The sequence below is a fragment of the Puma concolor genome, chromosome D2, assembly GCF_028749965.1.
Source record: "Puma concolor isolate L17-30 chromosome D2, mPumCon1.1.hap2, whole genome shotgun sequence".
In the NCBI taxonomy this organism is placed as follows: domain Eukaryota; kingdom Metazoa; phylum Chordata; class Mammalia; order Carnivora; family Felidae; genus Puma; species Puma concolor.
In genome coordinates, this window is record NC_141677.1 from 47633816 (window position 1) to 47649714 (window position 15899).

At 45.1% G+C, this 15899-nt stretch overlaps 1 protein-coding gene across 6 annotated transcripts in view; it reads left to right on the forward strand.

Annotated features, from left to right (window-relative positions):
• The window catches only part of WDFY4 (WDFY family member 4), a 295121-nt gene that overhangs the window by 131386 nt on the left and 147836 nt on the right, over nt 1-15899 (forward strand). For 5 of the 6 annotated variants that reach the window (XM_086680248.1, XM_086680245.1, XM_086680243.1 and 2 more), the window contains 6 exons: nt 3493-3657; nt 6446-6649; nt 7350-7464; nt 8743-8900; nt 11730-11968; nt 14173-14294. In XM_086680248.1, the coding sequence (XP_086536374.1) occupies nt 3493-3657; nt 6446-6649; nt 7350-7464; nt 8743-8900; nt 11730-11968; nt 14173-14294 (1003 nt within the window). The remainder of the gene's footprint in view (nt 1-3492; nt 3658-6445; nt 6650-7349; nt 7465-8742; nt 8901-11729; nt 11969-14172; nt 14295-15899) is intronic. The other variant, XM_086680247.1, reaches the window with a different exon arrangement.

Below are 15899 nucleotides of genomic sequence, written 5' to 3' on the forward strand. Positions count from 1 at the left end.
TTATTCTTTCAGTATACTTCCTTATTCTGTTTGTAACTATTTTATTTACGACTTTGAGTTCATGTTTATAAATGATAGCAGGCTGCAGTTTTCTTTTGTTGTATGTTTGTCAGATTTTGATATCAGTATCATGCTAGCTTTTAAAAAAACTTGTTCTTTTTTTTATTCAAGAAGATGTTAAATCCATAATTCTTATATTATTTAAATTATTCCTATGAAACTTCTTGGGCCTAAGTTTTTTCCATTATTGCTTTGTTTAAGCTCTTAAATGTCTCTTTGACCTTGTTTAGGTAGTAGATATTTTATTCAGCTTGCACAAATGGTCTCTTTTAATTCATTTAATTTCTGTGTAATTATTTCTCCTTTCTTAGTCTGTATTTGTAGGCTCATGCTCTCTTTACCCCACCCCCTCCCATTACCTAAGGATCTGGGGACTTGAGGATTGATTTAAAGAACCAACTTTGAATATATTCTCCTGATATTTTTCTGTCTAGTTCTACCATTTTCATATTTAGCATCCTCATTTTTTTTTTTTTTGGTAGTTTCCTGGAGTTAATGCGATTGCAGTTTTAAAGACCTCTTGACTTGCATTTTTCTTTTCTTAAACTTTTTTTTTTAAAATTCAAGTTAGTCAACATGCAGTGTAGTATTGGTTTCAGGAGTAGTTTCCCAAGAAGTGCCCTCCTTAATGACCATCACCCATTTAGCCCAGTCCCCCACCCACCTCCCCTCCAGTGACCCTAAGTTTGTTCTCTGTATTTAAGAGTCTCTTATGGTTTGCCTCCCTCTCTGTTTTTATCTTAGTTTTCCTTGCCTTCCCCTATGTTGATATGTTGTGTTTCTTAAATTCCACAGATGAATGATGTCATGTGATATTTGTCTTTCTCTTTCTCTGACCGACCTAATTTCACTTAGTATAATACACTCTAGTTCCACCAACATTATTGCAAATGGCAGCATTCTTTTTGATCTTTCATTTTTTTGATTGCCAAGTAATATTCCATCATATATGTGTATATATAGTATATATATATATATATATATATATATATATATATATATCTCACATCTTCTTTACACATTCATCAGTTGATGCATATTTGGGCTCTTTCCATAATGTGGCTATTGTTTATCACACTGCTATCAACATTGGGGCACACGTGCCCTTTCAAATCATCATCTTTGTATCCTTTGGATAAATACCTAGTAGTGCAATTGCTGAGTCATAGGGTCGTTGTATTTTTAATTTTTTGAGGAACCTCCATGCTGTTTTCCAGAGTGACTGCACCAGTTTGCATTCTCACCAACAGTGCGAAAGCGTTCATCTTTCCACTCATCCTCGCCAACGTCTGTTGTTTCCTGAGATGTTAATGTTAGCCATTCTGACAGGTGTGAGGTGGTATCTCATTGTGGTTTTGATTTGTATTTTCTCTGATGATGTGTGATGTTGAGCATCTTTTCATGCATTTGCTATCCATCTGGATGTCCTCTTTGGAAAAGTGTCTATTCGTGTCTTCTGCCCATTGCTTCACTGGATTATTTGTTTTTTGGGTGTTGAGTTTGATAATCTATACCTTTATAGATTTTAGATACTAACCCTTTATCTGATATGTCATTTGCAAGTATCTTCTCCCATCCCGTCAGGTGTCTTTTAGTTTTGTTGATTGTTTCTTTCGCTGTGCAGAAGATTTATATCTATTTGCTCCACATCCTGGCCCATGTCTTACGTTGTCAGTCTTTTAGATGTTAGCTACTCTGCTGCGTGCATCTATCCTTTGGAACAGACAGCATTATGTCCACTGCGCAGATATAGAAACCAAAGCTTACAGGGATTAACTCAGGCAGGGTCACAGAGTGAGGGTACAGTGGACGCATGTGGGTCCGGCATCAGCATTACAGCCCAGGTCACTGCCGTGCCTAAGAATCTTCAGGGGTCCCTTCTGGTTAGTGCATCGAATCCACATTCCTCTCCCAAAAATCCAAGTCTTATATGTGACCTTAACTTTCAGCTCCTGTGCTGGTCACTGTGAAAATAAACCTGAAGTGGTAAAATGTTTCCTTTAATCCTCAACAACAACCTTCTGAAATGGGTCATATTGCGATCCTCGTTTCACAGAATGGGGGCTGGAGGGGTTAAGGAACTGGTCCAAAGCTACACTATCAGTAAGTGGCAGAGGCAGCATCCGAACCAGGCACACTAATTCCAGAAAAAGCCCTCGGAACTCTGAGCTCTGGCATCTCTCATAAATCTGACATTGTGCTCTAAGAACCTCCATAATTATTTGCTAGATGCAGGTGACTTCGGAAGCAGTGTCTCTGTCTACCTGCTTAGCGCAAACCAGACTCTCACCAAAATCCTGTGAAGGGGATTTTAAACTGCTCTGTAATGGTTCCATGCATGCTGCCTTTGTTTCCACAATTAGGTTTGTCAGTTCCAAGTCCTTGGTAGCTACTTGGTAAACATGACATCTTAACTCAGGTACATACAGCCAGGACTCGAGGCAAGCCGCTGGGAAGATGAGAAGCCACAGATGGGGGAGGCTAGGGCTGAGGAACCTGACATCCACCTATAACATCTGTAGGAGGAGGCTGAGTCCAATTCAGTCTAGTTGTTGGCGTGGCGCCATTGTTGGGTGACTCTAATATTAAGGTTAGTGAATTTTCAATTTCCAGACTATCCATTCAGGATATAGCAGGACCTCAGGCAGCCACTGGACATACTGTGGCTGGAGTCAGTCTCCAGACAAAGTGACTGGTCATGACTGCTCAAGGGAACTGGCCTTCAGTGTGGCACTTGTGTGCAGCCAAGATGGAGGCTCGACCATATGGCCAAGGCCAAGTTCTGGTGTGCTGGCAAACAGGTGCCCAGATCCCCTCGGGATACTGGTTATCAGTTCAGTGTAACATGGTCCATTCCAGACCCCTGGCTGGTGGGGAAGGGGCTCCTCAAGACCTGCCAACCTCAGACAAGGTTTGTACCGATATTAGCCAGGGTAGGGTCTACAGCTGGAAGTATTAGCACTGGGCTGTGGAAGGCTGGAGTTGACTCTTACTGGCAAGTTCCTTGAACACAGAGGCCGTGTCTAATCACATACAAGTAGTATAAAGAAGACAGCCAGACTTTGTAGCCAGATTGCCTGGGTTCAATTCCTGGCTCTGTCCCTTACCTGTCGGGTGACCTTTGGCAAGCTACTTAACCGCTCTGTGCCTCTGTCTTCCCATCTGTAAAATAGAAGTAGATGTAGAACTTACTTCAGAGGGTTGCTATGAGGGGAGAAGAGGAATGTGTGTGAAGCCTTTGGAACAATGTCTACACGTGTTAAACCCTTCCCCAGCTGAAGACCGGTATCCCTCGCTAATCCATTGACTTAGGTGTCTTGCAATTAGGCGTCTTGTTGAAAGTCTCAGAAATGCCTAGATTTCAAATCCTCTGGCTCCCCTGCAGCCATAGTCATGCTCCCATGCATCGCCTCTTATGAAGTATGTCTTCAGCCCTCAGCAGGCTCTGGAGATGATGCCTGGGAACAGACCTTCCCTGCCAGCGTGCTGCACTTCCTTGGCCTTGTGCACAGCACCTACCCCCAGGACCCTTCCTGGCGGGCCCCGGAGTTCCTCCAGACGTTGGCTGCTGTCACCTTCCCTCTGGGAACCCACAAGGTAGGACACACCACTGCCCTGCCCAGTGAGAGCAGGGGTGAGTGTCATCATGCTTCAAGGGTGAAGGGCAAAATTCCTCCCTACCTCCACCCCAAGTTAAAATATATTTTAAGGCCACTTGCCTGAAACATTAAGTAAACAACTTGGGTAATTTTCCTTTTCTTGGCTGAGATGCAGCTTGAGTTCTGAGTTCTGAGATTCAGTAATTTTTTGAGTTGTCAGGAGTCTCCGTAATGAGAAATTTGAGGTAGACGGAATCCAGTTCTATATGGAATATCCCCACTGCTAAGGTGAAACAACAAGTTACATCCCAGGAGGCCAGTGGCCTATGCACCAGCCAGGGGACGGGGAACAGGAATGTCCCGTCTTCTGGTCTCAGGACCCTCATCCTGTTTGCAGTCCACGACTCAGGACTCCGTGCAGTCAGAGGGTTTGCTGAGGGCTCAGCTTAGAGCCAGACAAGCTGATGTTGGAAGGGCAGGGGGCCGACTGGGTCCTGAGAACATGGTGTGCATGTAGGCCACAGGAAGAGGGGCCCAGCAGGCCAAGGGAGCCCAATGGGCTCGGAGCATCTAGGAGCTGAGAGGAGCAGGTAAGGACTGTGAAGGGAAGGCAGGGGCAGGAGAGGAAGGGCAGACAGACCTCCCCTCATTGCCCCTACCACAGTGCAGTAGGAACCTGAGACCGCCCCGCAGGGAAGGTGAACTATGACGCCTGTCTCCGAATCCATAGCCATAGCTAAAGAAACATGTTAGAAAGCATGCCGTGGAAGGTTTAGAAGGTTTAGAAGCATAAGTGGGAGGTTTAGAAGCCATGCCATGTGCCGTGTGGGTGTGTAATATTTGCCCCATAATTATTTGCTCAACAACCAAATGAATGAACGAAAGTGCTCTTTCAGTTAATCTTTTCTAGAAGTGTGTTCATGGTGACAGACAGCATCTACTGAGCACCTGCAGCAGTCCTGAGCCTGGTGCTTGGGTTAACTGTACTAGCACCCTGGGCAGGTGGTGTCTGTAAGAGGAGAGTGAGATCCAGAGAGGCCGAGCGGGACTGGCCAGTTTCTGCTGTGTTTAGTGGGAACCGTAAGACCCATCTCACAAAACAGTTGAGAGAATGAAACTGGCTATAGTTTACATGAGTCACGAGTGACAGAGCCAAGATTGAAACCTCACTCTCTCACCCCAAGGCTCATGTCCTTTGCATCAGTCAGTTTAAAATACAATTCAATGGCCAAATAAAGTTTGAGTAGCTTTAATGAAAAAACTAAATACAAAGATTAGAAGATTTGCAAGAAGATAAAATGGTTTGGTGGGCTAATACCAACTAAAGGAACATATGGGGAAAGTAAATGCTAAAAAAGATGCAATAAAGAGCAAAGGAAGTCACTATGGACAGCCCTGGAGAGGTGGTGGATGGGACAGAAGCCAGGTGCCCCTAGGCCAGGCAGGGAGGAAGGACAGTCCTACAGACCATCCCTCCCCAACCCCCCAGACTGGGGCCTCTGGAGGTGGCCGGGACCCCAAAGTCCACGGCCTGACATTCTCGGCCCAGGTCCCCACCTCAGCTCCTACACCCACAGGCCAGGCTTGCCATCTGCCTGCTAAGTCGGGGTTCCAGCTGGCCGCCTGCCCGCAGCTCTGGAGCACACTCTGACGTGGGGCTCTTCCTCCTCATACTCAACAGTTCCTGCCTGGGGGCAAGCCTGGCCCAAAGTCACCTCCCCAGTGACTGCAGATGAGCCAGACCCTGTCTTGGGGCTCCTGGCTCCAGTGTCAGAGCACTTATCCCCACACCTCCTAGCCTTGTCCCAGCTCCAAGTCAGCTTCAAAAGGCCTTTGTTGTACAGAAAGTGTGACAAGCCCTCTTCACGCAGAAGGCTGGTGGCCACAAAGCTTTGATATGCTGTGAATATATATGGCATCTTTCCAGTCAAGGCCGCATGGAGCTAATTAATGCAGTCACCACCTCCCTAGGTGCCATTAAATTCATTTTATGGCTTAATTAAGAATGGCTGTGTTAATTTTATGAATGAGCAAAGGGAGGTGCTGACAGATGAATGTGCATGAAAAGTTCATGGGCCAGGAGTCAGAGGCCCCCAGCCGTATGTCCTTGGATGTGTCATTTGGCCTCCCAGCATCCCCATGTCTTCCTGGACGCATCTGAGCCGATGACCCCTGCCTCATTGATCTCCCAATATTTTTATAAACATAAAAATGAGAAAGTGAAGGCCAAGGTGCTTCAGGGACTTGGATGCCAGGACTTGAGGAAGTCCTGTTTCTCTCACCTGAGGGTCCTGTCTGTTGACATCAGCCGAGCCTGGCAGGCAGTAAAGGTGAGTGAGGTCTCCACCAGGAGGTGGGAACAGGCTTTCTTGACCATAGTTCATGGGGCCAGGCCTTGTCATATGTGCTGTTCTCTCATTGTATCTTCACATGTCTTTGTGGGTCCTTTTCATCATTGCCACGTGGCTGATGGTGAGCTGTGGCTCTGAGGAGGGGAGTGGCCTGCCCAGGACACACCCTGGGCTTCATTGCTTACCACTGCAGGCCTCTCTTGCTCCATGCTCTGGTTCTTTCCATGGCTCCCACCTATCTCGTGTCCAGAGACCATAGCCCGCCACCTCATAAGCAGTGGGACTCTGGAAAAGTCTCTTTCCTCCTCAGAGCCTTGATTTCCTTATGTGTTAATGGGTTTAACAAGAATCCCACCTGTGCACACCTCAGAGGTGAATGTGAAAGCACTTTGAGGCGGGGCGGGCTGCTCATGCTGGGATTCTCTTGTCTTTGAGGAGCCCATGACTCAGCCTGCCCAGAACGCCAGCAACCCCGGGGTTGCGACTGAAGGCGACAGCATTGCAGAGGGCCTACAGGCTCCTGCCAAGTCACATCCCGCCCGGAAGCAGCTGAGGGATTTCACGCAGCTGCTCTTGAGGGAGCTCTTGCTGGTGGCCTCCAATCCCAAGCAGTGGCTGCCATTGGAAGTGCTCCTGGAGGTGAGTTGGAAAGGGTGTTGTTGGGCCACGTGCTGTGGGAACAGGTCTGGGAGGGCGTGGGCACCACAAGGGCAGGGTATGCCCAAGGAGACCTGAGAGCTGATGTCTTTTGAGAGCTCACCTAGGTCTGTCGGTGAGCCTCCTTGGCTGGTGGTTGAGAACATTTTCTGGGACAGCAGTGATATGGTGGGAACCATAGACCCTTTGCACAGCAGGGAACTCACCAAGCAGCATGTGAATAGATGGAAGAGGGCAGATTTTAGCCAGGTTCCCAGAAGGAACCTGAAGCAGGGATTTTGGGGAAGTGACTTACCGGGGGCTCTGCTTTCCGGGGAAGCAGGGAAGGAATGCAGAAGGAGATGGGGGAGAAGCTAGCTAAGAAATGGTCTCAGCCACAGCCTGGTCCCATGGGGAACACAGGTGTGCTATGTGCGTCCCAGAGTTGGCCTCACCTTGAGGCATCTGCCTGGTAGTCATTGCCTCTGGGTGTTCCACAACTTGCTTCCTCCATCCAGCAAGGGGGCATCACCTCACCGGTGAGGCAATTTCATCAGCAGAGGGCAGTGCCCTGGAGAAGGATAGTTGTGAGCTCTCTGCAGCCTACACTCCCAGCAGATATAGTATTAGCATATGAGCCGGTGAGCACTAAGTGGACATGATGGTCGTGTGGCCACTCTCTCAGTCCCCAGTATGCTTCCAGGCTTCTCCAGACAATGCCACCAGCCAACAGAAACGGGATTTCCAATCTGAGGTCCTGCTTTCCACCATGGAAATATTTCACACGATGAGTGGAGGCAACATGCCCATGCTCAGAGGTGAGTGGGGGTGACTTTCTCCTCCTTTATGACACAAAGCTTCTGGAAGCTGAGCAGGAAAGCCAGTGTGCCCACCAGCTACTGACCTAGCCTCCGGGTCACAATGCTGCAGTGTTTCTTAGGAGCCATGGGAAGACGTCTTCCACCTGCACGTCAGCCCCTCCATGACTCTGTGATAAGACCTCCCAAAAGCTGCCTCGAGGCCCCAGGGGAGGCATGCTTTCCACTCTCCATGACACCCCTGCCATCACTGGGCCACTCAGAGGCAGAAGGCCTCTGAGCTAAAATCAGTTCTCCTCTGGCTTCAGTAGGATTGGCCTCTTCCCATGAGGGAAGTCAAAATGTCGACTGGAATTTAACATTCTTCTGCTCAGCATCTTGCTCTCTGCACCCAAGACTGGGCACAGCAAGTGTTTCTTAAATGGACGAACCTGGATGAAGACACTGCCATTGCCCCTAAGAAGTTCAGACTGAAGCTTCCTTCAGAATACTTAGTTCCAGAGAAGCTGTACCTTCCCAACAAGATTAAACAAAAGTCTTCTCTGTGGTTTCTGAGCCATGGAATCCTTAGTGACATGGCTTACTTATCTTCTGGACTCTTCCTTGCCCCACAACCCTGACTTTTGGTCTTTCTTGGGGAAGGGCAGTAAGGTAGAGCAGTGAAAAGCGTAAGCTTGCTATTCCCACTTCTGCTCTTGGCTCTGTCACTAGATGGCGATGTGACTCAGGGCAGGTGCCTGAAGCTGTGAGTGAGGATGGCAGTTGTGGCTAACTCAGGGGGTCGTTATAAGAATTAGCTGAGACCATCGCATCCCCATCTGAGCACAGTGCCTGCCATGATGGTGAGCACAGACAGTTCAACGTGGCAGCTTTATCCTCTGTCCCTTTATCCTCTGTCCCAACAGGGCCTCGGGTCACCATGACAGCCTTCCCATTTACCATATGACTTAAATGCTCCTCCCCCTCCCCCCAAATGCCTACTGGAAGAAATGCTGCTCCTCGTCTGCCTTCTCCCCACTTGGTTTATATGACTGACTACATTGTTAAAGACCTATTTTTTTTTTTTGAGAAAAAAAATGTGTGTACATCGGGCACCTACTGTGTGTAAGACCCCATTTTCCAGCAACAGGGTATACAGAAGGTTACAATGGGGTATACAGAGGTGAGTGAGATGTGGTTGGTTACCGTGAGGGGCTTGAAGACTGTCGTGGAGAGAAGACCATTTGAAGTCTGATGATTTCTCAGACCTGGTCTGTGTCCTCCCACCCCCACTCCCAGGCAGTAAAGAGCCTCAGCCGAATGCAGAAGCTGCTTTGACTCCTTCACTCGCAAGCATCTCCTACTTCACCCAGAAGCTGGTGGAGAAACTATACAGTGGGATGTTCTCAGCTGACCCCAGACACATTCTTCTTTTCGTCATAGACCACATCATGTTGGTAAGAACCCTGGGCTGGCCATGGTGGGGGAGAAACTCCCACTGACCCACCAAGTGACTCACTGTTGGCTGCTATCTGGTCGGTCCAGTTGGCCCTGCTGTCCTTCCTGGAAATAGATTCCATGATGGGTGAGAGGAAAGAGGACCTTGATGGCCTAGGTAGCACCGGGTGGATGTCGAGTATCCTGCAGGGCTCTTAACCTCAGGCCACCTGAGATCCATCTCAGTGACTGGGAGCTGCAGCCCCCTGTGCTGGCACCTGAGCAACAAAGGTCCAAAAAGCTCTTTATTTCCAAAAGACTTATTTCATTTCATTCTTAATATGCACCTCCATGGGTCACATGTGGGTTTTCCTGAATTGCCACAAGAGTACTTTTTCCTAGCCCTATTATTCCCGCTGTGCTCTCCTTCCCTCCCCAGATGGATCTACATACACACCCACATGTGCAAATGCGTGCCTATACATACACCTTTAGACGTAAGCATGTGTGTGTACATGTGCACGCGTTCTTTATTGTACATGTGTGCACACACACAGAATCACACTCTCAAAATTCTAGAGTTGAACCCTTTACTTTGTCCTCACCTCACATTCTGGGAACCTTTCCTGACAAGTGGTCATTCAGTCTTTTTTTGAGCCCTCCCTGTCTGAGGAGCTCATGATGGTGTGAGGCAGTCCCAGCCAGTGGGGCACCAGTGAATGCTGGAAAGCTGAAATCTGCCTCCAGAAACTCCTGCCAGTCATTCTTGGCATGTCCTCTGCAGCAGAACCCAGGGGGATTCATGCTTTGTAGAGAGGGTGACGTCAGTGTCCCCAACACCTCTGTCTCTGCAGTCAACCCCAGACCCCAGGACTGGGCCTTGGCACATTTCCTAGGGCAATAGTCATTCTGACTGATGCACATTTCTGGGCCAGCCCGAACAGAATGCATTCAGATGCTTTCTCAAGAAAAACCCCAGGATGGGAGAGATATCCCTTGTCGTCTCTGAGGGGATTAGAATCAGATTGTTGGGACGTTGTGTTGAGAAACGAGGGAAGCCACTGAGGTCCCGTCTTACTTGGCTCAGGCCACTTTGACAACATTATGGGCTGGGCAGCTGAACAAAAGACATCCTTTCTCACAGTACTAGAGGTTGGGAAGTCCAAGGTCAAGGCGCCAGCAGATCTGGTGTCTGGGGAGAGCTCTCTTCCTGGTTTGCAGATGGCCATCTTCTGCCTGTATCCTCATGGGCTGGAGAAAGAGAGGAAGCAAGCTCTTTCTTGTCTTTTCTTATAAGGGCACTAATCCCACCATGAGGGTTCCACCCTCATGACCTACTTACCTCCCAGAGACCTGACCTGGGGTTTCAATATATGTGTTCTGGGGGGATGCAAACATCCAATGAATAGTAGCTCCCCAGTGTAAAGGGAGTGGGTGCCCACTGGCACTCAGAGTGGGTGCCCACTGGGACTGATGTGCCTTCAGGGGGTTCCAGGCCAGACTAAGCTCCTCACACATCCGTCATCCTTCTCTCCTGCTCACTGCCTGTGACTCTCACAAACCTCAACCTCAGGTTGACAGATGTGACCCATCTGAGGAGCAGGACAGGATGATGATAAAAACATAAATCCCAAATTCCAGCAGATTTAAATAAAACTTAAATTCACTAGTATAAATTCTTACATTACCGATGTAATTCTAAGAGAGCAATCTATAGTTAACGAATGATCTCTCTCGTAGACTGAAACACTTTGCACATAGTTTTTGGCTATGGAGTCTTTTGTTTTTAAAACTTTCTGATTTGTTCCTATTGAGATATAATTACCATATAACAGAATATAAGTTTAATGTTGATTTGATACATTTATATATCGCAATAGGATTACCACCATAGTGTTAGCTAACACCTCTATCAAGTCACGTAATTATCATTTCGTTTTTGTGGTGGGAACAATTAAGATCTGGTCTCTTAGCACCTTTAAAGTTTATAAGACAGTATTATTGTCTATAATCACTATGCTGTGCATTAGATCTCCAGGACTTTTTATTTGTTAGTTACAATGAAGCAAGGAAACCAAACAGATGGATGGACCAATCAGTGTTAAGGCTACAGATCAGGACCTTCTGCCTTCCCCCTCTAAGTTTCTCATGTACTACAATTTGTTGGACTCCCATCTCTGTTACATGATACAGTGGTTAAGAGAACGACTCAATGTCTGATGTGGGTTTGACCCTTGCTGACCACTTAAGCTCTCTGACCCTCAGCCTCCTTATCCCTGAAGTAGGATAATCTTAATGCTCACTTCATTTTATTATGATGTTTAAATGAACAGTTCATGTTCATGGATGCAAAAATGCTTAGCATGATCCTGGGAATATTGTAAACACTCTCTATATAAATACTATTAATAGTTAATAATATATTTTAAAAATTAGACACTATAAATAGCATGTTCTCATACACTGAATGTCAACCATGTTACCAGTATTTCAGAAATTTCTGGTTCCCATCTATTTTTTATAATACGATGGTGGTAAGCTTTTCATTTCTTTTATTTTTTTTTAACTTTTTAATTTTTAATTTTAATTTTTATATTTTTAAAATTTCTTTTCAGCACAAGTTTTTGATAAATCTGTGTTTTTGAATTTACTTTAGTGATCATTCACTTAAATAGAAGCTCAGAGGTAGAGGAAAGTAGCCCTGTTTGAATTTCAGATCATGTCAACTTTTTGAAATCCAAAAGAGATTCTAAGATTGTATCATTTTCTCAGTTAACTGGGTTAGCATTTAAACTCACAAAGTGTTCACAAGTATGCGTGTGTGTATGTGTGTTTATTTTATGACACAGGTCATCGAGAATGCCTCTTCTCCAAGGGATGCTATCATCAGTGCTTTGTACAGCAGTTTAAATAAAGTCATTCTTTACTGCCTGTCCAAGCCCCAGCAATCGCTCTCCGAATGCCTTAGTCTTCTCAGCATCTTGGGCTTCCTACAGGAACACTGGGACATTATCTTTGCCACCTATAATTCCAACACCAGCTTCCTCCTGTGTCTCATGTATTGTTTTTTGCTGCTCAATGAGAGAAGGTAAGGACTGCTTACTTGTTTCCTGCCTACTGGTGGTCAATGCAGAGAAGAAAGCTTTAGAGGGACACTTGATCGGGGCCAATACAAATGGTATATGTATCGGTTATCTGGTTGTCCAAATTATGGGCAGTGTTTGATAATCTGTCCATGTGACTGAGCAGCAAGAATCATCATGGATTAATAATTTACCCCTTTTCCACAATTCTCAGGTTGTAAGATATCTCATTGATTTCATTTTAGGGGCAGAAAGCTCGACATTGAATATACACATTGATTTTATGATGCAGCCAGATTTTAGAAATATTAACATTTGATAAATGCACTCTTAGAATGGAAAAATATATAATAAATTGTATCATGCAAGGCGGGCATAATTTTCTTACAGAAAAAATTACACACACACACAATTTGTGATATAAAATGATAACCATAAGCACACTTGTATAGGAAATACTAATAAAAAGAAATTGAAATAAGTTTAGTTAAATCCTTTTCTTGAAGTCCGAAGTTTGATATATATTAGATTTTTCTGTGTATATGCACTTGCTTTTTTTTTCATGTGTGAATATTCTGTATCAGCAGTGCCTTGGGATTATATGCTTACAAATGCTCTCTCTTTTTAAAAAATGTTTATTTACTTTTGAAAAAGAGAATCTCAAGTAGGCTGTCAGCACACAAAGCTCAATGCGGGGCTTGAACCCACAGACCGTGAGATCAAGACCTGAGCCGAAATCTAGCTTAACCAACTAAGCCACCCAGTTGCCCCATAAATGCTGTTACTAATAGAGCCATGTTGAGCGTAGAGGAAAGGTGGGCTATGGGAGATTACACTTTGCTCTTGTCTTTGTGTTGTTGTTGTTTTTATACCAGTACCTATTATGTCTTACTACTTGAAAAAAAATCCAAAAATTCTGTCAAATTGACTATTGGATGTTACAAAACTCTAGACTTGACTTGTCTTAAAACTCCCTGGGAATCACTGCAAAACACTCCTAGCCCAGAGGAGGCATTTGCTATTTTATTTGTGTGAAATAAAAGAACCCATTTTTGGTAGCTTAAATTGGGAGGGTCTTCTCTCTTGTTTGTATTTTAAGAATTAAGTCTATCCATGGGGCGCCTGGGTGGCGCAGTCGGTTGAGCGTCCGACTTCAGCCAGGTCACGATCTCGCGGTCCGTGAGTTCGAGCCCCGCGTCGGGCTCTGGGCTGACGGCTCAGAGCCTGGAGCCTGTTTCTGATTCTGTGTCTCCCTCTCTCTCTGCCCCTCCCCTGTTCATGCTCTGTCTCTCTCTGTCCCAAAAATAAATAAACGTTGAAAAAAAAAATTTTTAAGAATTAAGTCTATCCATATTGGAAGCATAGGTAAGAACGGCAGATGCCACTCTATGTGTATGTTTGGATTTCCACCTTCCTCAGATCCCTCTGGGTAGCTAAATGGCCTTAAAATCTAAAGGGACTTTATCCTAGAAATTTTAAGAATGGATATTCTCATATAATGGTATATTTTCATTTCCTTGTTTGTCGTTTTTGGTTCAATCCACAAACATGTGCTGAGTGTCTATTCTGCTTGGTTGATTGAAGGGGCCCAGAGAAGAAGGCATGTGGACATTAACATGATTGAAGGGGCCCCAGAGCAAACGGTTCATGGGAAACCTAATATGTAAACCCCTATGCCTGCACTTAGAACCAGCTACGTGATGTGCAGGATCCTGCAAAAAATGCAGATATGTTGTTCAAAATTTACTAAGAATTTCAAGACAGGGACAGCAGAGTCCAAGCATGGGGCCTTTCTGAGTGTGGACCCTGTACAACTGCACAGGTCACAGGCCCATGAAGCTTGCCTGGCCCCTTCCAAGTGGGATGAGATCAGGGCCAAACAAAGGTAGAGGTCAATACTTTGGGAGTCTACAAAAACAAATGACCAGTCCTGATGGTTGGGAAACCAGGAGAGAGTTCAGGAGGCCTGCTGGGAGCCTGGATTAGATTTAATAAAACAAGAATAAAAAAAAGAAGTTTTCCTACTTTCCAGAATGCTATTGTATAATATCTGTCACAGAAATTGCCATGACGTATTTGCTTTAACTTGATTAGACAAGTTTTTCCAATTGATATGTATTGAGTTTAGAGGATGATTATTTGTAATACAGAACAATGGAATGATCTTAAAGAAACTGGAGTTTATAGTGAAAAATCTCTTGTCTCCTAGTTATCCAGAAGGATTTGGACTGGAACCCAAGCCTAGAATGACTCCTTATCATCAAGTCTTTCTTTCTCCAAATGAAGAAGTAAGAGAAAAAGGAGAGGAAGACTTCCCAAGTTTGAATGATGGTACATGTTGTTTGTTGTTTATTTTTGGGAGAGTGGGTGAGTGGTGCTAACTTCTGGATTTCATTCTTCAGCTTTGTGAGACTTGGTCAGACTAAGAACTTGGTGACTTACTAACATTCTAGGGATTTCACCATAAGTTGATTTCACTTCTCAGGTGGTCTCTTGAATTTTCCTTTGGATCGCTAGATATGGGAACTGGAATGTCACCTCCTCTTGTTCAGTCCTTTACCAAGCTCTCTCTCAACTTTCTTCTCTAGAAAATGGAGTCAATAAACTCATTATTTCTATGAGATTTTTGGCTTGATTGAGTTCATTTTTTAAATTTGCTTACATCAAATCAAGTAAAGGTGGTTGGCAATTTGTAAAAAAAAAAAAAAAAAGTAGCAGCCAGATCCATGTGTTTAGAAATTGCTCTTTTTAAATGAAATCTGGCCATTTGCAACAATGTGAATGGAACTGGAGGGTATTATGCTAAGTGAAATAAGTCAGTCAGAGAAAGACAGATATATGATTTTTACCCATCAAATTCCATATGTGGAATTTGAGAAATTTAACAGAGGACCATAGAGGAAGGAAAGGGAAAATAAGATAAAAGCAGAGAGGGAGGCAAACCATAAGAGACTCTTAAATACAGAGAACAAACTGAGGGTTAGTGGGGTGGGGAAAGTGGGTGATGGTCATTGAGGAGGGCACTTGTTGGGATAAGGACTTGGTGTTGTATGTAAGCAATGAGTCACAGGAATCTACTGAAGCCAAGACTACATTGTATGTTAGCTAACTTGAAAATAAATTTAAAAAAGAGGGGTGCCTGGGTGGCTCAATCAGTTAAGCCTCTGACTTCAGCTCAGGTCATGATCTTGCGGTCCGTGAGTTCGAGCCCTGCGTCGGGCTCTGTGCTGACCGCTCAGAGCCTGGAACCTGTTTCGGATTCTGTGCCTCCCTCTCTCTCTGACTCTCCCCCATTCATGCTCTGTCTCTCTCTGTCTCAAAAATAAATAAACGTTTAAAAAAATTTTTTTAAAAGAAAATAAATTTAAAAAAGAAATTGCTCTTTTAAAAAATGTTTATCTATTTTTTATTTTTTAATTAATTAATTAATTTATATTTTGAGAGACAGAGAGAGTGTGATCAGGGGAGGAGCAGAGAGAGAGGGTGAGAGATAATCCAAAGTAGGCACCACACTGCCAGCGTAGAGCCCAATGGAGGGCTCGAACTCATGAACCGTGAGATCATGACCTGAACTGAAACCAAGAGTCGGACGCTTAACCAACTGAGCCACCCCGGGACCCCAAATGTTTATTCATTTTTGAGAGAGAGTGAGGCAGAGGATCCAAAGTGGTCTCTGTGTGAGAGCCTGATGTGAGGCTGGAACTCATGAACTGTGAGATCATGACCTGAGCTGAAGTCGGACACTTAACCAACGGAGCCACCTAGGCGCCCCTAGCTCTTGCTCTGTTTTGATCTAAGAAGCTTCAGCAGACTTTCTTTCACCATTTTGGTTTGTTGACTGTGCCACTCACATTGTGATACCAGATAGTAGGCACAAGGGCCTCTGTTTTTTGGTCACATAGGTGCCCAAATCCAGTGCTTAAAACTCTCATGAGT